Genomic DNA, 25,358 nt, shown 5'->3' with positions numbered 1-25,358 from the left:
AAGGGCATCCGCTGTGTAAAACATATGCTGGAATAGTTGGCGGTTCATTCTGCTGTGGCCACCCCAGATTAATAAAAGGACTAAGCTGAAAAGAAAATGAATGAATGAATGTATAACAATAATGAATATTTTTACAGTACTGTGACGGTTGGGTTTAAGGTTGGGGTGGAGGTAGGCTTTAAAAAATAAAATGTATTGGGTATTTTAATAGATAGCAGCATAAATAATACTCAATACAACTACTGTTTTTACGTTACTGTAACAGTTGGATTTAGGGTTGGGGTGGGGATAGACGTTAATAAAATACAACAAATGTGAAATTTAAGAAATAATATAAATAGTTTTCGTTAACTTTCGGCTGCAACCATATCTGATCTAGCAACAACCAAAATACAGGGTAAAAAAACTGTCATATTTTAAAGACATGGCGGGGGGAAATGGACTTTAATGCAGTGCTTCTTGTCCGATCTGAAACCCACTTCATATTATATATAAAACAGGTAGTGAAGATTACTGATTTTTAAAGAAATCAGATCTTAAACGTGACAATTTTGAAATGGAAAGATGTCATTGGAAGCCATTGGACTGCCTGGCTGAAAATTAAAAGTCTGGTAATCTGTAAAATATTTTACAACATTACAGATACATTAAAAACTAATTTAAGTGTGTGTGTGGTTTGCATTGGTTACTTTAACAATTATAATAGCAAAAATAATTATTGTAGTGCTTTGTTGTATATACATGTTCAGAGTTAATAAATGTTTCAACCAAATTTAATTGCAAAAGTATGATAAAGTACAACAGGTAACACTTTAAAATAAAATTAATGGATTAAAGTCAACGGTGAGAAAAAAAAGCCAGATTCATTACAGTTACTGTGCTAATATAGGATAAAATAATACAACTGAATATTATTAGTTATTATTCCCATTTAGTAAAATGACTGACTTTAGTAAAACGATTGTAATCAGATTACTATAATTTTAACACATACATCAGCATTAAGAAATTATCATCACCTAAGATTAACATTAAACTTTACAAATAATTTTAATTAACTAATGTTTACTATTGAAGCCTTCTTGCACAGAGTTAATGTACAGTACAACGGACCTATAAATGTTTTAAATTTTAGTAACAGTTTCTAGTAATTTTTCAACCTGTAGTAGGCCAGATGAACTTGAAAATATTATTGAAAAACAATTAAGTCTCTTAGAATGCTGCACTGTTAACAATACCACTGCAACACAACATGGATTTTCTTAAAAAGAACTGTAAAAGTTTACATAATAAATAATTATTCAATGTATTTTGAGTTCCCATGATGTCAATATTGTACATGTACATTATCATTCTATATTGAACCACTGCATAGAGAGATATAGACAGAGAGATAGAGTGTTTGTGAGTATAACTTACCTTTGTAATTGTTGATGAATTGCACTTGCAGTCCTGGTTTGTCACTTTTACAACAAATGTAATGTTCTGCATCCTCTTGAGGTATTTTACGCTTTCTGTTTTTTCTTAATCCAAGCATGAAGACAAAGGGCATGTTTCCTATAAAGACTTTACGAAAAAATAAATATAATAAATTATATTATGCTAATAAATAACATAATAATAATAGCATAATACATTTTATATATTGTTTATTGTTCTGCTGAACTCAAATGATTTCACATACATCTAGTAATGTACTTCTATCTAAAATCTAAAAATTTAAATCTGAAATTAAATCATAATGTAATTAAAAACAGAATAGGTAGGATGTAAATCACATCCAAGATTAATTTTCCTATATTCGTTAAACAAAGCTATAAATACATTGTTATTTAGACTGAAAACAGGGCTAGACCCACATGAACCATTTTCATGTTTTTGTAACTTTACACACCTCAAAATTATATATACTTTGATATAATAAAGACGTTATATAATGTGTGCGTTTGGGCAAGCTAATTAACATCATTAAAAGATTTATTTACTTAAAGTAATTTAAAATAATCACCATATTAAACAAAAAATAAAGATTTTATTTTTGGGGCAACCACACAAGCACACGCAAGCACTATTTTGATCAACAGAAATGTAGTGTGTTAAACAGTATACAGCTAACATTGCTATTAAATACATTTCAACAAATATAATCGACAAAGGAATATAAGCACTAAACATACATCTTACAAAGGCAATGTTTTGTCGTGTAAGCAGTAATTATGCATTTAAATATATAAATTGAATTACCTGCTCTTTCAGGAGAGATGAGATGAGTTCGCGGGAAAAGGCGTCTCCAATTGATTGCGTCATTAGCACGTGTTTGCAAATGCCGCGCGTTCATGAGTTGAATGAGGCGCTGTGGGGATGTGTGACACACACACACACATACACACGAACAGAGGGGTGGGGGAGGGGTGGAGGAGGGAAACTGCAGCAGGTTCAACTTGGAGTTTGCAAAATGTATGCATCCACGTGTTGAAGTGTTCACATATTTGTTTTATGTTGAACATGCTCTTTTCATTTGACTTTTTTTTTTTAGAAAACCTGATTTTCTTTGATTATGGTGCACTTTAATTTAATCTCCAAATAAGTAAATAAATAAATATATATATAATAAAAAATAATTATATAATAAATATATATATATATTTTTTTTTTAAGTAAATAAAAGTGAGGGGAAACCTGATAGGTGTTGTAGACTTGAATTACGTTAACAAACTAACTTTATATTATTGTCGTCATCATCATAGTCATATTGTCTACCCCAGGGCAGCACTCATGAGGCGTCTGTGAGTTGACAGTGGGGGATGGGTGCTCAAGACAAACACACACACATACACACGAACAGAGGGGTGGGGGAGGGGAACTGCAAGCAGGTAACACACTTCAACTTGGAGTTTGCTAAATGTATGCATCCACGTGTTGAAGTTTTCACATATTTGTTTCACATTAAACATGCTCTTTTCATTTGACTTTTTTTAGAAAATCCGATTTCTTAATGGAGCACTTAAATCTCCAAACAAATTAATACATTTCTTTATTTATTATCTATTTATTTATTAATAAACAACTGATATAAAAACAGGGATTCCTGATCTATCAAGCATGTAGTTTGTATTTCTTTTTTTTACTATATATATTCATTCATACATTCATTCATGGGGTCGCCACAGCGAAATAAACTTCTAACTTATATAGTAAAAAAATGAAATACAAACTACATGCTTGATAGATCACATACACATTTTATTATAGGTTTTTTAAGTAAATAAAAGTGAGGGGACAGCAGACCCTCAATTTAACCTCTAAACACATCTGATCGTATTAATTTGAGCTTCCAGAACTGGTTTGACACAGTATCACCAGTGATAAAATCAATCTCTAGTAACTCACTCACTCACTCACTCACTCACTCACTCACTCACTCACTCACTCAGTATCCTTCAGCATAGTTATTGATTTATCAGGGGTCGCCACAGCGGAATGAACCGCTAACTACTCTGGCATGTTTCATACAGCGGGCCCATCCGCTACGCCACTGCATAATCCCTACCCCTAAACCTCACTCACTCACTCACTCACTATCCTTCAGCATAGTTACTGATTTATCAGGGGTCGCCACAGCAGTATTAACCGCTAACTACTCTGACATATGTTTCCTACAGCGGGCCCATCCGCTACGCCACTGCCTAATCCCTACCCCTAAACTTCACTCACTCACTCACTCACTCACTCACTGTCCTTCAGCATAGTTACTGATTTATCAGGGGCCGCCACAGCGAAATGAACCTCTAACTACTCTGGCATGTTTCATACAGTGGGCCCATCCGCTACGCCACTGCCTAATCCCTACCCCTAAACCTCACTCACTCACTATCCTTCAGCATAGTTACTGATTTATCAGGGGCCGCCACAGCGAAATGAACCTCTAACTACTCTGGCATGTTTCATACAGTGGGCCCATCCGCTACGCCACTGCCTAATCCCTACCCCTAAACCTCACTCACTCACTATCCTTCAGCATAGTTACTAATTAATCAGGGGTCGCTACAGCAGAATGAACCGCTAACTACTCTGACATGTTTCATACAGCGGGCCCATCCGCTACGCCACTGCCTAATCCCTACCCTTAAACCTCACTCACTCACTCACTCACTCACTCACTCACTATCCTTCAGCATAGTTACTGATTTATCAGGGGTCACCACAGCAGAATGAACCGCTAACTACTCTGGCATATGTTTCACACAGCGGGCCCATCCGCTACGTCACTGCCTAATCCCTACCCCTAAACCTCACTCACTCACTCACTCAGTATCCTTCAGCATAGTTACTGATTTATCAGGGGTCACCACAGCAGAATGAACCACTAACTACTCTGACATGTTTTATACAGCGGGCCCATCCGCTACGCCACTGCTTAATCCCTACCCCTAAACCTCACTCACTCACTCACTCACTCACTCACTATCCTTCAGCATAGTTACTGATTTATCAGGGGTCACCACAGCAGAATGAACCGCTAACTACTCTGGCATGTTTTATACAGCAGGCCCATCTGCTACACCACTGCCTAACCCCTACCGCTAAACCTAACTCACACACTCACTCACTATCCTTAAGCATAGTTACTGATTTATCAGGGGTCACCACAGCAGAATGAACCACTAACTACTCTGACATGTTTTATACAGCGGGCCCATCCGCTACGCCACTGCTTAATCCCTACCCCTAAACCTCACTCACTCACTCACTCACTCACTATCCTTCGGCATAGTTACTGATTTATCAGGGGTCACCACAGCAGTATGAACTGCTAACTACTCTGGCATGTTTCATACAGCGGGCCCATCCGCTACGCCACTGCTTAATCCCTACCCCTAAACCTCACTCACTCACTCACTCACTCACTCACTGTCCTTCAGCATAGTTACTGATTTATCAGGGGTCACCACAGTTTAATGAACTGCTAACTACTCTGACATATGTTTCCTACAGCAGACCCATTCGCTACGCCACTGCCTAATCCCTACCCCTAAACCTCACTCACTCACTCACTCACTCACTCACTCACTATCCTTCAGCATAGTTACTAATTTATCAGGGGTCGCCACAGCAGAATGAACCTCTAACTACTCTGGCATATGTTTCATACAGTGGGCCCATCATTTTCACTCACACTAATACACTACTGCTAATGTAGTTGATCAGTTCCACTGTAGCGCATGGGTTTGGACTGTGGAGGAAACCTACGCCGACACGGGGAGAACATGCAAACTCCAAACAGAAATGCCAACTGGCCCAGATGACACTCGAACCAGCGACCTTCTTGCTGTTAGACAACTTCTTGTCGGCATAAACCTAGCCATAACTGTAAATTATTCTCAATATCAGAGAGCATGATTAGTCGTACAACAATGATGTAGAAGCATGTAACCCTCAATGTAAATCAACCTTAACATAAAATGTGAACTTATTCATCAATCTGATTGACTAATAGAAATGTTGTTCCAGGTTCAACAGGTCAAGGGTGTCAAACTCAGTTCCTGGAGAGCCACAGCCCTGCACAGTTTAGTTCCCAGCCTGCTTCAACAAACCTTTAGGTTTCAAACCATAGACATTATAATAGAAAGCTAAACGCCTCATGGTCCGCTTCAGTCCGTTGTTCCGATAAATCAACAAGGTTAATCCGGTTATGAACAGAGGCAACTGAACAGAGGAGCTGCTGTTTTGCCTGATATAAAATATAAGAACAATGTATTTTCTTAACTGATTATAATTTTATGGTGTCAAAAAAAAAACTTCCTGGCAGGATTATGGCCCTCCATAACCAAGTCTGGACACCCCTGGTTTAAAGTGATCTATTGTCTGGGTTGGTGTTGTATATCCAATTTAAACTAGCTTGTAATAAGCTGCCAGTACATTTCCTGTTATTTTACAGACGTATCTCTCTAGATATTATTTCTTATACACTTTATCATTCAAATACTGAAATGTCAATAAAAGTCACTTTGTTAAACTGTAGAGTTGAATTTTCAACATCAAAAAAGTGGACAGAGCAGAGATCAACATCCCATAATTAATTTTGTTATGAGTTTAGTTTTTTGTAATGCATATAGTGTATAAATGGCTCTAAATAGCTGTCCCACAGTAAAAACTCTTCATGGTAAAACGGTATAGTTGTTGTACCAAACATTGAATTAGTTATAATAAAGTTATACTTTTCAATTTCATAAAAGTGATATCAAGGCTTGTTAATGGGGCATAGCTATCTATTATAATGTCTGTTTCAAACAAGCCTGGAGGACTCAATTAGTTTGATCAGGGGTGTTTCATTGAAGTAAAGCTGAACTGTGAGCTGTAGCCTTCCAGGAAGAGTTTCACACATGTGAGATGTTGATCCAAGAACATGTTCCACTAGGTGAAATCACAATATCTGTGTATTCAGCACTCTCGTTATGCAAAAAGCACAAGTTTAATAGAAACAGTGAATGCAAAGTAAGGCAACTGAAACTTCTGTCAATGAGAGACTGACTGTCTTCATACAGAGCTCAGTCTGAGGCCTACCCTCTGACCAGGCTGATCAGGCTCTTTCATCCTCCTCATCCTCCTTCTTTTCCTTCCCTCTTTTCAGGTTGTCGCCATTGTTCATATCTAAATTTGTAACACCTGTGTCTATTCTGGCTCATATTTTGCACATGCAGCTGTGAAAAAAATGATACAGAACTGGCACATATTCATACAGCTATCGTATCATTCCAAGTGTTTTATTTGTTTTTAACTGTCACTCTTTTTTTTGGTGTTTTGTAACAAGAGCATCACAGTGCAAATCTGTTATAGTGGACACACATCTGTTTAGACCTTTGTGTAAAGAGTGTCTAAAACTGCCTGATCTTAAGTTATTACAGAAAGACCATGGCTTTATTCCATTAAGAATTTGGCTGAAAAATATCAAATGCATGTAGTATTAATACATTATTATTATCAGTGTTGGGTAAATGATTTTTAAAAAGTAATGAATTACTACAACATTAAAGTTGTATTTACAGCTCTTCCAGAATACTTATCAATATTTCTTGAAACTAGTAACTGAACACACAAACAAATATCCACAAATACACTACAGCAATGGACTTGTAGTTTTGTAGAATTGGTGTTAATAAGGTAAGAGTGAAGAGTTTCAGTGAGTCTGTGTCAGTTTTCACGTTTAGTGTCTGAGCATTTAAAAAAGGCTGTAAATTGCTTTTCTACCATATCTAAAATGTAATTAAATTACTCAAGAAGAAATGTAATCACTTCACTCAATACTATCAGAATCTCTATAAATCTCAGTGCATAGGAAATATAAATCAAACACTTTTTATTCTTTAAATATAATTTAAACCTGGCCTTTTAGCTTTCCTAACTTAAACAAATACTTTATTATCAACATGTTATTTAGATAACAAACAGAACTCTGGAAAAAGTTGAACATATAAAAAGTTTCCAAGTGATTTAACTATATATTAAACACAGAACTGGCAAATGTCTTAATTCATTGTTTACATTTGAATTAAATAAACAGGCTTGAAGTATTTCTTTATTTTATTTTTTTTTACATTTTTTAAGTTTTAGAAAAAATATATATTCATTTTGTGATTTCGTTACAGTAAGTTAACTGATTATTTTGGACTATACTCCCATCACTGATTATATTTATCTTTATCTAAAATGTAATTAAATTACTCAATAAGAAATTTATTCACTCATACTATTTATAATATATATAAATCTCAGTGCAAAGGAAATATAAACAATACACTTTATTCTTTATAAATGATTTAAACCTGGCATTTTAGCTTTCTTAACTTAAACAAATACTTATTAACATGTTATTTAGATAAACAGAACTCTGGAAAAAAAGTTAAACATGTATACAAAAAATTTCCAAGTGATGATACCATTTATTATACACGGATATACATCAAATTATATATTATATTCCGCCTAATTTCCTCCCGGTTGGACTCGGAGCTCCTCTCCTCCTTTCGTTCCCGGGCAGCTGAGCTCTTTGTAGCCGGAGGGAGCGTAGCTGCGGGCGGGGGAGGTGCGCGGTGCGGTCGCTGACAGTGCAGGACAGACAGACAGTTCAAAGAACACACAAACGAGGAAAACATTTGATTCTGTTGCGTGTCGCTCTCGCGGGCCGTTTCGCGCTATTATGCCATAGTATTCCTCGGATCTGCAACTGTACCGCCTAAACTAAGTTACATACTGTAACTTACTTCCGTGTTATCCGTTCCCTCGGGGATACAACGCGATCTGCGCAGAAACAGTACGATTTAAACTTAGAATAAAGTACCGTGCTTAAGGACACCAAATATAAGGCTTTCTTGACGCAGTTTGGTCATTTTCATTTAAATACTAATTAAAGTGCAATTTTATTTATACTGTCTCTATTATTCTGTGAAGTAACCATAGTAACTTGCTGCCGGCCATCTTTATTTTTACGCACTTCGCCTCTGATTCGTCAGATCAATAAGGGGCGTGGCATCCTCCTTGTATCTTTCTGATTGGCCAGATCCCAAAAGTGTGTATCATTGCGTCATTGCAGTTCTCCTAGAGGGCGCTGTGTTATACACACTTTTGGGGTGGGGGGATACACACTTAGATACACAAATCATGTAAAAGTGCATTTTGAGGACAAGTGAGATTTTAAGCCAGGACACCATTTTGAAGCATGCTGAATACTGCTATATGGTCAGACAAATGAGGACCAAGAAAAAGTCCTCATTTGTCAAGGTGGTCCTCATTTTACTGGTGTGTACTCTGGCGAAAGTCCTCATTTTGGACATAAGCAAGTACACACACACACACACACACACACACACACACACACACACACACACACACACACACACACACACACACACACACACACACACACACACACACACACACACACACAGACAGACAAGCAAGCTCATACTTAATGAGACATGTGCAAGATGTTCTCAATTATGAGATTCATTACTCAGACAGAATGCGTTTCTCCCTCTCCAATGCTCTACCGTTTTTTCATGAGCGCCTCATTTTTTTAGATGATGTGACCAACAAGGTTATAATAGTTTTGGAATTTTCATTAGTTTTTTTTCCCTATTTCGTTATGACTTTTTGCTTTCAAATTCAGTTTTTTTTTAGAGAGAGATTTACTAGTTTTTAATAGTTTCTATATTTTAAATTTATTTAGTTTTAGTTTAGTTTTTATTAGTTTCAGCATTAGTTCTTTTCTAAATAAGGATATTTGTTAGGTGCAAGATTCAAAATCATCAGAATATATATTGTATAATAAAAACTCAATCATACATATTTTGAAACATGTATTCAGAGGACACATGAGCACCATCATCTACCACGACCATCTACCCATCCTCAAATTAAAAAGCCAACAAGATAGCAGCCTTGAGCACAATATGTGTGCAAGGCTGCTTCTGAGGTTAGATACACAGTAGTGATGGGAAGTTCAGATCTTTAACGCGGATGTTAGGACTCAACATTATGTAGTCAACAACAGTAATTTCAGTCAGTTAAAACATCGCCATGATCTGCAAAATGTCTGACAGTAAAGCTTTGCAAATCAACTGAAGCATGATTCACTTATTAAAATTCTATAACGCTTGTCTGTTATGAAATAAACTTACGTTTTTCACCAGATGTTCTCATTTAAGCCCTCAGTTTACCCGCGCTGCAGTTGTTCAAGTTTAGTTCAGTCAAAGCAGGCCATCATGTGCCCTTTGTGTTTGGTTCACTGATCTGTCTGGTTCTCCGCTTCTCAAATTTGATCTCAGTGTTATGTTACTGTTCTAATAACTGAAAAGGAATTTATATTGGATTATTTAGAGTCAGAGTGGGGTATTAGGCTTGTTAAAAAGTAAGTACTTTGTGAATAAGAGTGCTTACTGGAGACGCGAATCATTTAAAATAATTCAAATCGATTTGGTAAACTAGTTCAACCGGTTCACTTAGAAGATCTGGTTAAAAAGATTCATTCGCAATCACGATAAAGAAATAAAACCCATTATTGGGCACAAATTTGTTAAAGTAATAGTTTAAAGTGAGGTTTACCGGTCAAACACCTGCAGCGCAAATTATATTTACTTCTAAAAGGCCTACAGGCTTGTAAGATTATGTATTAAATATTTTTTTACAAAGACGAAAACGTAGGAGTTAGTTTTAGTTAGTTTTGTATGTACACAATATAGTTTCAGTTAGTTCTATTTTTTTAATCATTTTTATTTCAGTTAATGACAATTATTTAAAATTTTCGTTTTTGTTTTTTCGTTCATTTTCGTTAACTATAATAACCTTGGCGACCAATCAAAAGAGCTCAGAGGTGGGCCAACTGTTGAAACCTTCTGGTTTATAGAAAGTTGGCATGACAACCGTTTTAATTACTATTATATCATAGCTCATTGTGGCTTTGTCCAGATAGTTAAATAATAGTCCAGATAGTTATTTAAAGAGTTATATGATGCATCTTGAAGTGCTTGTCATAACATATTTTTTCCTACTTTGAATGGGTCCATTACTGCCGTTACTACATCACGTTAATAGTATTAATTCATCATGTAATGAATACGTTAATATTGCGCCATGTTGTTCCGTTTTTTAAACAAATTCCTGAATGCAGCGTCTCGCATTTTAGAAAGCAAAGATGCGTTCGATGAATGGGACATTCAGACAGAATGCGTTATTCCTCAGTTTTTCAATGTAAACACGCTTGATAGATTTGTATGACCATTATGTTTGCGTCTATCCAACTTTGAAGTGCTGCAAACAAGTGCTGCCGTTTTTTAGATGTTATGTCAAGTTTAAAGATCTTCAACTTTCACACACAGCGCAGCTCATCATTGTCAGTTCCACAGCAGTGGACCAATCAGAAGGGCTCGGAGGCAGAGTTGGTCCAGATACCCTCGTCCTTGATGCTGTGCTTTTTTCCACAAGGAATTACGAACCATTGCGTCTTTAGAAGCAAAGACACGTTCTCTGAATGACACGTTCAGAACGCAAAAGGGGTCGTTCACACAGAATGCGTTTTTCCTTTCTAAATGCACTACTTTTCTATTGTTTTTCAATGTAAACACGTGCTTGAATAGTGAGTGTGACTATTACATACCCACTGTTTTGAAGCAAAGCACAGGCGAGCGCTGCGTTTTTTTTAGACGCCGTGTCAAGAACTTTAACTTTCACAAGCAGTTCAGCTCATCACTGTCAGTTCCACAGCAGTTGACCAATCAGAAGCTTCTGTTTACAGTCTCTGTCTGGATGATTCCATGCTTTATGCTGTGATTTTTGTCAAACCAAGTGTTGCGTCTTGCATTTTTAAAAAGGTTTCTGTGCCAAAAACGGTGTTTAAAATTTCAAGCTATGTCATGTGTTTATGTTTAATATTTTATTATGGTGAAATAAACGATTGCTATGACTGACCTCCATAATAAGAGTCTTAATTCGTCATTTTAATCAAATGTTCACTACAAACTGCAATTTGTATTTGTTCTTGTTTTGTACATAAATCAATTTGGTTTATTTTATTAAGAAAACAACACTTAATATCTTCAATTTACATTCCACATAAATGTATTCTGATTCAACGTAGATCAAATTTTTTTATCTTGTGCTTGCAATAATTCATGCCATGACTTAAAGACAGGTATAAAATATATGTTTACATTGGTTAGGTAAAACATTGAACAAGAGTAAATTAAAAAGTTTAGAAATGCAGACCTTAATATATCTCAAAACAATCAGGGGTGTGCTAAATCATATACTTAATATTTAGGAATCATAATTTAATGCCTAGTCATTCAGCTCCTTTTAAATTATTATAAAAAAAATCCTGACACTTCATTTAAAAAGAATACCTCACAAGACACTTGTGAAAGCCATTTATCCTGTGATCATCAATAGAAAGCATCATCGTATTTATTTGTATTTACATTGTTAAAGCCGAGAATGTAATTTAAACACTACATATCATAACTTCAGCTCATTCAGATATTAATGTTATGTACATAGCGATTACTACAGCTCATTGAATGTACATATCTTTCTGCGATATCACTTGGTTTCAACATCCTTATCGTAATGTGGACTTAATCAACATTCTGCCACAAGCTTGGAAAAGAGAGAGTCTGAAAGAGTTGATCTGTCTGTTTAACTTTAGAACGAGAGACACTGGAGTGAGGACAGAATATGGAAAACAATAAAACATGAATAATAATAATAAAACATGAATAATAAAAATATTAATAATAATAATAATAATAATAATAATAATAATATATTTTACAGAGTCTGCTTTGTAGCCAACAGGGTGTTATACTCGTGACACAAATCATTTGGGTAAAACCCCTGTTAAACATGGTTTAACAAAGAGCTCAAAACAGGGTAAAAACAACATAACTGCTTCAACAAATGCGGTTTGATGACATTTTTGCTTTTGTTAATACTATTGTTGAAGTTCAGTGGTTAGATTTAGAGTAAATGATGCATGTGACAAACAACGCCCTCTTGTGAAAGAGCCATACGCATTTCAGGATTTACACAAATGTCTATTATATGCAGAGTCATGTAGTAACTTCCAATGAGCCGGGGTTAATTTGATCGAATTATTTTTGTGATATTTGTGAAAGGGATAAGAGTGATAATGCAATCATCTGTAGATATATTTTGACATCGACAGTTCAGATCTATCAACAGAAAAGAAAATTAATTGACTTTTTCTTACTCTCTGAATCACTCAGAGCAATTATAACTTCTAGCAACAAAAAACAATATTTAGATCAAAACCAAATAATAATAATAATAATAATCATTATAATAATAATGAAACAATCATAATAATATAAATTAAATTAAATGTTAGCTATATATTGTCATTTCTTTATAACAGAACAACATTGAGTTTGGGAAAAGTGTTTTATAAATAAAACATTATCGTTGATAATTTATAATACAAGATTTAACACAAATTTATCAAAAAACAAGTTGTACTTAGTTATCTAATCTATTTCTTTGGTGGACTTTTATGATTTGAACGTGGCACAAGTCGCTCTGACATTACCCTTCAACCTGCTCGACTATCAGGTTACAATATTCATCCTTGAGCACAGATAACTTGTTGGTTTAGTGGAAAAAAGGAAATAGGCTAAAGTTCATTTGGCCAGAGAGAGACAGAGATGTAGTTTTAGCCTTGAGATGAACACGTTTAAGCTTCTCGTCTGATTGACTTCAGGTCAGCTTTGAGGAGAGAATCAGACAACAGGTCAGACTTGCAGTATAGACGGACCTGATGAAATGACTTAAAGGTTTAGTCACTGTAATGAAACTGTAAATTATAAATATAAAGAGACGACTAAGAGTAAAAAAGCTGCTGTGGAGTGAAACTCTTCAGGACAAACTAGATCAATAATAAACAGCGAGAAAACAGCTGTAATGGTGTTAAAGGTGCCATGAAATTAAAGATTTTTAGATGTTAGTATCAGTATTGTTCATTTTAACACATCTATAAGCTAGTGTGCTCCAGAACAATGACAAAATTTATGTTTTGAAGATATGAAACTGATATAAACATGTAAAGCTTGTAGTTTGCCACCTCTGCCTATAATTGTATCAACGTTTTCATTAATTTTACCTCAAACTACATATCATACATTTCAAATCATAACCAATCAAATGCTCTCTAACATGCCCCGCCCACTTCAAGACACATCTCATTGCTTTTTATTTGATGCCTTTGAGCTCAACCGCTCTCACTGGCAGAGCAGTGATAAAAACAAAACGCTATTGGCAGCTTTTTTAGAAGGGGGAGGGGCAACACTATGTCCCACCCTCTCTTCCTTTTTCAGTTGAGATTATGTCAACATCGAATAAAAATGCACATTTCAAAGCACTTCACGGGACCTTTAATTATACATAACCATCATTAAAACAATCTTTAAAGCAAATGAACGTTCTTTTGAGAATATTTAAGTTTTTTTACATCATAATTGTGAAACAAAGACTTCATAAATGTCTTTTTTTTGTTAATTTGTCAGTTTGTTTTACTTATCTTATTTTATATTTTAACATTTATTCTATTCATTGTTCATTTCTGGATGTTGTTGATTTTACTTATTATTATTATTATTATTATTATTATTATTATTATTATTATTAACCACTGTAAGTCAACCTTTATTTAACATCAATATGACAAATGTTTTGTATATTATTTGATGTATATTTCCAGTAAAAATAGTTCTAGAAAAAGTACATATAATCTAATACAAAAAAATAATAATAATTAATTAATAAAAAAATAAAAATAAATAAATAATAAAAAAAAAACCCAGGACAGATGATGGCCAAAAATAAACTGCACTAAATTACAACAAATAATGCAAATCCTAGGGCTGCGCAATATTGAAAAAAATCAGACATTACAATATTTTGTTTTGCTGTGATATACATATTGCGATATGAATATAATTTCATCAGATGATTTAAATAGCTCTATTTGAAAAGATGTCATTAATTTAGATTGACTGGGATGATCGACAAGACTTTTTCTATGCAGTGAATCCGCATAAAATATAATACATTACAAAAATAAATAAATCATTCAAGTGCAGAAATTGAACAATCAAATGTGAAATAACATGGTCATAATTGTACAAATAATTTGAAAATATAAAATGTAAGGATATCTTTATTTAATCTTTAATGAATAATCTAATCCTGCGATGTGACTATTGCAGATACAAACCCTGCAATATCGATGCTCAAACGATTGTTCAGCCCTAGCAGATTCCTTTATATTCATTCTTCACCATACATTTCCATTGTTTTACATTTTTCTAAATTTTCTGTATTTCCTGGTTCAAATGGAAAAAAATTCCACATCTGACGTGACATAAAAGTCCCTAAGCTTATGCATATATAGGTACCAACTACTGCTTATTAAAAATAACTTTTAACACTTTAATTTAGGAACCAATTCTCACCAATAATAGTGGTTTATTGCCTGCCTATTAAGATATTGTCTGTTTAGGCAAGGCAAGTTTGTTTATACAGCACATTTCATACACAATAGTCAATTCAAAGTGCTTTACATATACAGGAATAAAAGAGATAAGAGTAAGAAAATAAAAATAAAATAATAAAAAAACAGATTTAAATGTGTCAAAAAGGTTTTAAAATAATGAAAAAGAAAAGAAAGACATAATAGTGTGATCTGTGGGACGCAGCACAGTGCTCATTCAGTAAAGGCACAGCTAAACAGAGCACATCTGATCATTTCTCATAGCTGCAGCAGCGGGGGGCGTAATAGCTGAAGGCAGATTCACCCTGCTTTCACTGAACTCATGGAATATCTAATTTATTTGATCCTAAAGATCTGAGTGATCTGTTAGGTTTGGTATTCAGTGAGCATATCTGTGATGTATTGAGGTCCTAGGCCATTTAGTGATTTATAGACAAGTAATAATACTTTAAAATCTATTCTGAATGTAACTGGAATCCAGTTTAAAGACCTGAGGACAGATGTGATGTGCTCTGATGTTTATTACTTGTATAGTACACATTGAGCAGAATATTATTCTAAATCCCTAATCATACCCAATTTCTACCTTAATAACTATTAATAAGCATCAAATTAGGATATTATCGAGCTAAAAGTCTTAGTTAATAATTGGTTAATAGCAAGAATGTACCTTAAAATAAGGTAAGACCAAATAAATTACTATTTCATACTTAAAAAACAAACTAAATCTTCTTTCAGCAAGTAAACTCCAAGTGCAGAACAAAATATGTGATCAATTTAAAGGTCAGAAGAGCTTAAATCTGAAACTGATATTGAAAATAGGACATAGAAACATTAGTGCTAAATTGATCCTTGTAAATGTAATAATTCTTTGTGGCTAAATGTGTTAAACTTGCTTAAAATATTTACACATACCTTAAAAACACAAGCAATTGATAAACTTTCATTTTATTACGGTTAAAAGGACTTCATAATTGTGAACTGTTGTACCGGGTCAAGTATTATCCTGAGTCCCACATTCCGATTTCGATACTAAACGGATATATTGTGCAGCCCTAATTTATAATGGGTGTAACGAATTGATTCGTGATCCATGCGGATCACAACCCACAGTTGAACGCATGTGACCCGTGGATTAATAACTTTTTTGAATTTGTAGGTTAATCCAACATTTATAGCAATCAGTATAACAATCAGCATTCAGTGTAAAGCTGCACAATTAAACATTAAAAGATTGTGATCTTAATTCAAACCCGCGCAACATGAATGATAATAATTTGCATATGTTCATTTATTCTTCTGCGTTTGATCGAGAGAGTTTTTACACTTGGCTAGAAACAATTAAATAGCATGGAAGCAGTGAGTGAACAGTTTATAGTTCAGATATACACACTGATGTTTATGGTAAAGATTAAAATGGAACTTGACGCTGATGAATGTTGTAGCAATTACATTGATTAACCTATAGGTGGCGACAAACAACCATCAAAATTATGTCACTGAATAGGTTTTCAAAAATGATCCACCTATAATAAAACATGAAGTTTTATGTATGAATTATTGAATCATATATTAGAAATAAATATTATCTGTTGTACAAGATGTTAGATTTTTATATTTAGCATTATCAGCAACAGTAGCAAAGATCATTTTCATATTGAATATTTTTTTTTTTGTTTTTTTCTTGACTTTAATTTGTGTTAAAATTACAGGTTCTAAGTTTTGTTTGTTAAAACCAATGGTTTTTGTAGTAATATTTTTGTATAAATGGAAAGCAAAGGACATTTGGCTCCTCCCTTTTTTGCTGATCCGAAATATGGTCCATCTGTGATTTAAAAACCGTAGTGCGATCCAAACCTCGAGATTTGTGATCCATTACACCATTATTAAAAAATGTTGAAAAACATCATTGTAATGTTGTAATCATTGCAAATAATAATTCACTATAAGAACTAATGTTTTAATATAATTTATATAGAAAAAGTGCACTAAATTGCTTTAAAGACATTTAATAAAAATAGATAATAGCAAACACAAATATTTTGAAATGTTTCAGAATCATTATGCTGATTTAAGTTTTTTAAAAATAAATTATTTTAAATATTATTTATTTTAACTTTTAAAAATAATAAACAAAATGAAAATAAGAATAGATAATATAAATGTTTTCTGTAAAGAATTTAAAAAAACATTATAAACAGAACATTATAAACAGTTCAATATTTGGAGAAACAATGTTGCAAACATTAACTTTAAAAATAAAGATACTTCTAGCAAAATGTATTAAAAATATATGTCTTAAAATAAAAATATATATAAAATACTCACCAACAAACTTTTAACCAATTAAAAATGACTTTCGAAACTGAAATTGTAAAATTAAATATGATGAGCATCTCAGATTTATCAGGATTTAGTTGTAGAAAGTTGTCATGGCATTAATGGAGACTAAACAATTCAGCAGAAGGGCCATTTTATCTAGTCTGTCAGGACTAAAAGAAAAATATAATTGCACATGATCAGCATGTCAATGATAAGATAAAATGTAAAGCTACTAATAATCTTGCTTAGTGGAAGCTTATGCAAACTAAACAAAAGAGGGCCAAGGACAGAACCTTGAGGCACACCGCCGGATATAGGAGTAACAAACTCTAGCATAATTATAAAACTTAAGTCAATGGAGTTTTTTTCTTTTAAGGCAACGGGTTTACTCACTTTTTAAAGTAAAGTAACTAAATCACCTTTTACAGTGCAGTAATGCCCAGAAGAGAATGCAGCCTCTTAATCAAAGTGCAGTGATTGATGGTATTAAAAGCTGCACTAAGAACAAGCAAAACCTGCACAGAATATTCATCGGCAGACATTTTCCAAATTGACAACAATAGAGTGGAGGAACTATGACGTCAATTTGTTTGCAAAAACCCGGAAGCGAGTTAGCATTTTAGCACTTCCGGTTCCCTCGTCCCAAAGTCAATGGGTTTTTTGAATGGGGTTTCAGTAAAATCGCTTAAATAAGGTCCGTGGCTGACACCAACTCAATATACTTTCACATTTTGTTCTACGACATAAAACACATCAGTTACAGCACACTCTTCAACTTTTAAATCGATTATGCTTCTTTAAAAAGACGGTTGCTATCAAGTTGCTAAATGAGACTACAGGTGGCGTCAGGGACATTATACGTCATCGAGCTGATCTGGTCTGAAGAGCAGCTCGCTTGTGTTGGGCGTTTGGATTTGTCTGTGATTTAAGTATTTTCATGAATAGTATTTTATAGTTTGTTGTATTTTTTAATTGGGAATTCAGATTGTGTGTAGATAATTCCTTCACATGTAAAGGCTGTCGAATTTGTTAATCATTTATTTAAATTAAACGATATTATGAAGATACTGCTCACCAGTGCAGCAGTCTGTTTTTTTCCTGCTCTCAGTAATGCAAACATGTGAATAAATGTGTAAAAATACAGTACATGCATGTTAACTGTCATTTTAACGTGATCAAGTGATTTCTCGTCTTTTTTTCTTCATCTGAACACATTTAACTGCAGTATTTATTTACACTCCTCCATAAAACGTATAGCAGATGTGACTGTATGGGCTGTTTTTCGCTGTACTTTGTGACAAAAAGGAATATTGAATGTTGCTCTGTGTCCATGATGATGAAACTTGCAGGCATTTGATAGACTTGTTCCTCCTCACGCCTCATTTCTGTCATCTGTTAAGGTAGGCAGGCTGTGTGCGCGCGAGCGATACACTTATTTAAATATGTCTGATGAAAATACTATATAGGCACATTTATACACATTTTTAAAACTTTTAGAACAACCGCAAAGCAAAATAGATGTATTTCCCACGTAAAAACGATCCAAAGGCACAAAAGTCTTAGTGTGTTTGCGTATTTATTAGTTTATAATATATACCGCGGATTATGATATAATAAACAGAGAGATTAACTCTTTGTCATGGACGTTATTTCTAAAAATAAGCTTGATAAGTCGTCTGTAGCAGGGTGGGGCTGACGTCACTGACGGGCGCCACGAGGGCACTGTAGTCCGTTTATAGCCTAATGTTAGCTTTTCAAGTCTTGCGTTTGCATTTAAGATCCAAAAGTGCTCAATGTTGTATTTTCGTGTGAGGATTATCCGGCTGAACAAAACGTGCAAGTGTAATGAACAGTGTTTGAACACAGAGCTTATTATTTGCAATCTTCGAAAAGCCTATGGGAAAATCCTATTGGGATTTTCATGAGGGAACCAGTTTTATGCTAGCAGCCGATTAGCCTACAAAGTGACGTCATAGTTCCTCCACTCTATTTTCCAACCAGATAACAAAAGAGCAACAAATAAAGAGGTGACATTATTTAATAGAAAAAAATATATTGCGGTTTAAAAAAATAACTTCACTAGATTTGCATAGCTCTATTTAAAAAGATTTAACTTTGATCAACTGATGTGATTGAGTCTTTTTCTATGCAGGGCATTATGGAGCCTGATCAGTCATAAAAATACATTTTTACAAAATAAAATTCATAATGCACAGCAAAGTTTACATTTACAAAATCCAGTTTGTATGGAATCTATGGAATTTATGAATCGTGTTTTGAACTCAAGAATTGGATTTGTGTTCTTTTAAATCTACGAATTGGATTTGTGCATTTTTTAAATCGTGTTATGAATTTACAAACTGGATTTGGTATTTTTGAATCGTGTTTTGAATTTACGGACTGGATTTGTGCAGTTTTAAAACGTGTTTTGAATTACCGAATTAAAATTGTGTATTTATGAATAGTGTTTGGAACTTCTGAATTGAATTTGTGTATTTTTGAATTGTGTTTTAAATTTACAAATTGGATTTGTGTAATTTCTAATAGTATTTTGAATTTACGGATTGGATTTGTGCATTTATGAATCGTGTTTTGAACTTATTAACTGGATTTGTGTAATTTTAAATGTTTAGAATTTACGGTTTGTATTTGTGTATTTTTAAATAAGATTTAGAATTTACAGATTTGTGTATTTATGAATCGTTGTTTGAACTTAGGAATCCGATTTGTGTATTTTTGAATCGTGTTTTGAATTTATGGACTGGATTTGTGTATTTTTAAATCAAGTTTAGAATTTACGGATTGAATTTGTGTATTTAAGAATCGTGTTTTAAACTTGGGAATTGGGTTTGTGTATTTTCAAATCGTGTTTGAATTTACAGAGTAAATTTGTGCATTTATGAATCGTGTTTTAAATTTACGAACTGGATTGGTTATAAACGAACTGTTTTGAACTTACAATCTGGGTTTTGTAAATGTGACTTGTGGATGTATGAAGAATATTGTGTAAATGTATTATCTTTGAGACTAATCAGGCTTCATAGTGCATCTGCATAAACTAAAATAAATTGCAAGCATATAAAAATATGACAGAGCAAAAATAAAAGTTCAATAAACAGTGCTTTATGGCTTTCCAGTAAGGGTGTCACGATCCTCCAAATCCTCGATTCGATTACATTTTCGATTCTGAAGGAATGATTCGATTTGATTTTCGATTATGAATAATTAATTAATGACCAATTATTTATTTGTAGACTACCATTTAAACTACCTGACCTGCATGGTCTTTGTTTTACCCATAAACAAATCATACAGTAAACGAATAAAGGCAAGATACACACATAATTACCACCTGTCAATCACTTTTTCTGCGGGACTCGTGAATAGGCAGTGATCTGTGTCGTTATAATGGCGTCGGTAAAAAAAACGCACAACCAACAGGAACCAGCCAACAGTATCTGAGGTGTTCGCTAAAATGACTAAGTACAAGTGAGTGAAAGATTGAAGCAGTCCTCTGACTGCCTGGACCTGCTCTCTCGAGCTCAAATGGCTGTGTGTGCGTCTGTGTGGTCACGTGATGTGTATTTTCAGAGGTAGAGAGGAAGGAGGGCTGCTCAGAAATTCTACACGCCACTGTGGATGTCAAATTGTTGTCGTTCTAAAATGCCATTTAAAAACAAAGACAGTGTAAACAGGGCCTGTGTGTGTACTTTTCGTGAGCGGATTTGCAACGGGGCCGGGCGGAGGATCACGATGCCAGTATTGTCTATCGGACGAACCGTACATAATACGTACATAGCAGAGCTTGCAAAACTGTGTTTTTTTTTTGTCGACAACACGAACGTTGTCAACATCACTCACTGGAAATTCAAAATGCTTCCACACTGGCGACTTCATTGAAAGAGGAGAGGGTTTAAGTTCTGTCGACGGGTCTCCTGCTTCTGCAGTTTAACAAGCACTTCAACAAGCCTGTTTTTTTCCCGCTTGGCAAGCCAAGCTGACGTGACATGGGGGCGTGGCAGCATCAACGATTCTATTTTTTAATTCAATAATCGAAATTGAGCATAATTTTCGATCGATTTCGATTAAAAATCGAAATCGTGACACCCCTAATTTCCAGGTAGTCTAACAGTATTCAAACACAAACATTGAACAACCCAATGTAAAATAACATGGCCATCATCCTGTAAATAATTTTATATAATAATACAAAAGTAATATTTATTAATATCTTTATCGTTTAATCTTTAATAAATAGTTACACACATTGCAATATCGATGCTCAATCAATATCTTGTTCAGGCTTATTATTTAATATAAAAACACATGAGCACTTGCTTTAGTTAAAACAAAACAACCTTCAGAAGTTGTGACAATCAATGTATAAATAGATAAATATCTTAGAATGACCCTGTTTTTGTACTGAGATGAGGATGAAGTGGACAAAAATGATGATTCCCCAGCCTCTCCCCTCTCTTATACTCCTTTGGGGTTGCTTTACAGGCTAAAAAGGGACAGAAGAGAGGGGGTCTGGACACATAATCCCCCAGAGGAGAATCTGTTGTTTCCTGTTCAAAAGCCGCCTTGTTGGCAAGATTAAAACTTTCTGATCTGAGAGAAGAGAGAGAAAGAAAGAGAGAGAGACTGAAAACAGGTACACCTCTTCCTCTCTGAATATGTCGAACCTCAAAGGTGAGCAAAGAAAACAGAGGATAATAAAGCAGGAGGTGATGGGAAAGGGGAAAGACATAAAAGTAGAATAGAAACTGGGGAAAATGTTATTCTGGATGTAACTAATTCCATTATTATGCACAACTGTATTTTATGTTAAAGAATGTAATTGTATATTGTATGCCAGTGTCAAATACAAATTTATATGTATTCAAAAAAAAGTATTATTCCAGTCCTTGATGTTGATTGGAAGCCATTATAAATTACTCTATTAAGAAATTAAAATACAGTACTTTAAACCATTCTTTTATCAGTACAAACCATTTATTTGATTTGTTTTACAGCGCGCAGAAGTAAAAATGCGCAACAATGCGCAAGGCAGGCACCGTGGGTCACACCGATCACTCGACGCAGAAGTATAAACCAGGCTTAAGGGAAAGTTGTTAGGCACAGTAAAGACTGCTTAATTATTTAATTTTACTATATATTTTTTTACGTAAAGAACTTGCTTTGTGGAGTAATAAATGCCTTTGCGTTTCCTTTACACAGCCATCAAAACAATAAAAATGCAATAGCGATTTAAATAAAAGATTGTTTACCCATTCATTAGGACCAGTGCCATTTATTTATTTTACTGAACAAAAAAAAATGGATGAAAATTTTCAATACATGACAAACTGCAATAATTCAAACTAAAACAAAACATGAATAAAACTACGCAGAAATACTAAAATGCTAACTAAATTGCTAAAACTTGAACTAAAATAATATCATACAATAAAATAGCATTATTTCAAGTAATAAATAAAAACTAAAATACTACCTGAATGACACTCAAATAAAATAGTCAAATGAAGCATTGTGTTATAGTGTTGTCACGATACTGGAAATCGGTACCAATGGGTACTGAAGTTTTAAAAACGTCCATTTGCCACGAACATTCGAGCGCGTTCTTCAATAGCGCTGATTTGTTATTGCTGTTTTCTCAATATGCGTTCTTCAGTGTTCTTTCTTCCTCGTGTTGTCATCATCAACTGCCAAAGTTGAGTTCCAAAACTCAAGACCGCAAGAACAGAGGACGCATAAAGGTTCCCAGATGTGTTCTTGATATCAAGGACGCATCGATGCAGACTTGAGCGCAAAACTCGTTCAAGAAGTCTCAGAAGTCATTGTGGCTGAATAAGGAGGTTGGAAGCGCAGCATTTCATATAGATTTATTAATAAAGTTCGAAGATGTAACTTATTTGTCTCAGGAGTTTCTCTAAATGAGACTGTAAAAGTAAACTTCAACATGAACATCTTAATAAAGGAATAAACACATTAAGGGTGTTTATTTGCTGAAATTCGTATTAAAATCTGTTTTATTTGTATTGTGCAATGTATACTGGTAAAGTGTTTATGCATGTTATATATAGTGAAAAGGGGAAAAAAGAATAAACCGATGTATAAATGCTGTAATGTTTAAAAAACTTTCCATTAAAAACATGTGGAGGTCATGTGACCATAAGGAAGAAAGCATAATCTCATTTCTCAAAGGAAACGTTCAGTGTTCTCGCGGTCTCCCAAATTCGTTCCTTCAAGGTAACTTGGCAAGACAGGTCTACACAAGAAAGCAAGTTCGTTCTATGTGTTCTTGGAATTGAGAAACAGCCATTGTGTTAACATGCTCAACAGAAACGAATGAGATTGGCTGTGAAGGTCATCAGTTCACCGAACTCATCACTGTTAACTGAGTGTAACCAAAAATACTGGAACACAGGAGAGTTTAAAGTCACGTCGATTAGTTGGTTTGTCTATAAGCTGACATACCGGTGATTCACTGATGAATCGCGGCTTTTAAACACTCTAGTGTCCCTGTATCTGTGGTTATATGCAGTAAACATTGGTAAGTTTGGTGAACTGATGACCTTCACGGCCAATCACAGTCATTTCCGTTGAACATAAAAACACAATGGCAAATCAGCGCTGTTTAAGAACGTGCTCAACAGCGCTCAAATGGACGTTTTTAAAATGTCAGTATTGATTGGTATGGAATTCAAGTATTGTGGCAACCTTATTGTGTTATTATACATGACCCTTTATTAAATCGTCCTAGAGGAAAATGCCAAAAGATATGAATATAAAAAGCCAAATGAAAAGGAGATATGTGCTCTGTTTCAAAACCTAGTGAGCCGCCTATTTGACAAAACCACCAATTTCAGATGTAGCGTAAATATGAATATTACGCTAATTCATACTAATTAATAATACTAATTCAATACACATTAGGCATTGTGCTAATCAAATGATACAGTTACCCTAAAGTGCATATAAATATACATCAAGTAAATAAGACTAACCGGACTAAATGATCATTTGTAATGCTTTTTGGTTATCAATTATAGAAACTGTGAGCAATGGTTCGGTCTTGCTAAGCAATTCCCTGGGTTTTGAAGCAGAGAGCGATAGGACAGAGAAGGAGACAACCACTAAAGACAAATTACCATTCTTCCCCTTCAGGATGCAAAGATGCAGACCAAACAGGCAGCAGGCAGAAAAGGAAAGATTAAAGAGAGGGACAGAAGAAAAGAAAAATAAAAGACAAGAAGACAAATGAGACGGCAGTTCGGTGCAATGGCGACTATAGAGGACAGAGCAAAGAATTCATTCAAAACCTCACTAGATGAAGGGAAGTCTCGAAATTTATCACGGAATTTCCTTATTGACTGCTACTAACCGTGTGTGTTTGATTTCTCCGAATCTTGGGGTGTTTTATGGATTCAACGATAGCAGTTCTACATGCAAGTTTGGCTTTCAACAGTGAGAAATGAAAAACTATCACAATGAAAGTACATGAGGATGTACAGTAAAGACGCTCGGTTTGTAAACTTTCTGCATCTTACCAGACGGGGTCTTCATTTACAGCATCGTCATACCAGAGGATGTAGAGACAGAACAGTCCCACAATTAGTGCATGGACAGTGGACACCAACCTGAGGACATAAAACAACAAACATTTAAGGCATAGACCTAAAAAAATAGTCAAGTAAAATCTAAATTCTGGATGCAATCAGTATGCAATTTTAATTAGAATTTAGAGTTGTGAATGATTGAATTGAATTTCAAAAGAAATTAGTTACTTTAATTAATTTGTTATGTGTAATTAGGGCTGGGTGATACGGCAAAAAAAAAAGTATCAAGATCAGTCGATATAGATAATTATCACGATAAATGTGAAATCGTTAGATCTATCCATTTTAAAGAATTTTCAGCATGTGTTTCATTCAATTTTACCTTACAGACTGGCACCAATAGGCCTATGCAGGCT

General features: G+C 34.3%; 2 protein-coding genes across 8 annotated transcripts in view; one reads left to right on the top strand and one right to left on the bottom strand.

Annotated features, from left to right (window-relative positions):
• Positions 1 to 25,358, top strand: part of LOC147845543 (uncharacterized) — a 261,502-nt gene that overhangs the window by 92,535 nt on the left and 143,609 nt on the right. The gene's annotated exons all lie outside the window — the stretch shown is intronic.
• Positions 1 to 25,358, bottom strand: part of tlcd4b (TLC domain containing 4b) — a 64,613-nt gene that overhangs the window by 22,155 nt on the left and 17,100 nt on the right. For 2 of the 7 annotated variants that reach the window (XM_087242601.1, XM_087242602.1), the window contains exons 3-4: positions 24,934 to 25,023; positions 21,791 to 21,991 (exon numbers count right to left, since the gene is read on the bottom strand). Coding sequence is in view for 2 of the 7 variants with exons in the window: in NM_001005924.2 (NP_001005924.1) it covers positions 24,934 to 25,023 (90 nt within the window). In the remaining 5 variants the exon portion in view is untranslated. Of the gene's footprint in view, positions 1 to 1,419; positions 1,567 to 2,244; positions 2,978 to 21,790; positions 21,992 to 24,933; positions 25,084 to 25,358 lie in introns of those variants that run through there. The other 5 variants (NM_001005924.2, XM_087242599.1, NM_001362515.1 and 2 more) reach the window with 4 other exon arrangements.

Source organism: Danio rerio, chromosome 3 (genome assembly GCF_052040795.2).
Source record: "Danio rerio strain M-AB ecotype USA chromosome 3, GRCz13ab, whole genome shotgun sequence".
Lineage (NCBI taxonomy): Eukaryota > Metazoa > Chordata > Actinopteri > Cypriniformes > Danionidae > Danio > Danio rerio.
This window is presented reverse-complemented; position numbering and strand designations above follow the sequence as displayed.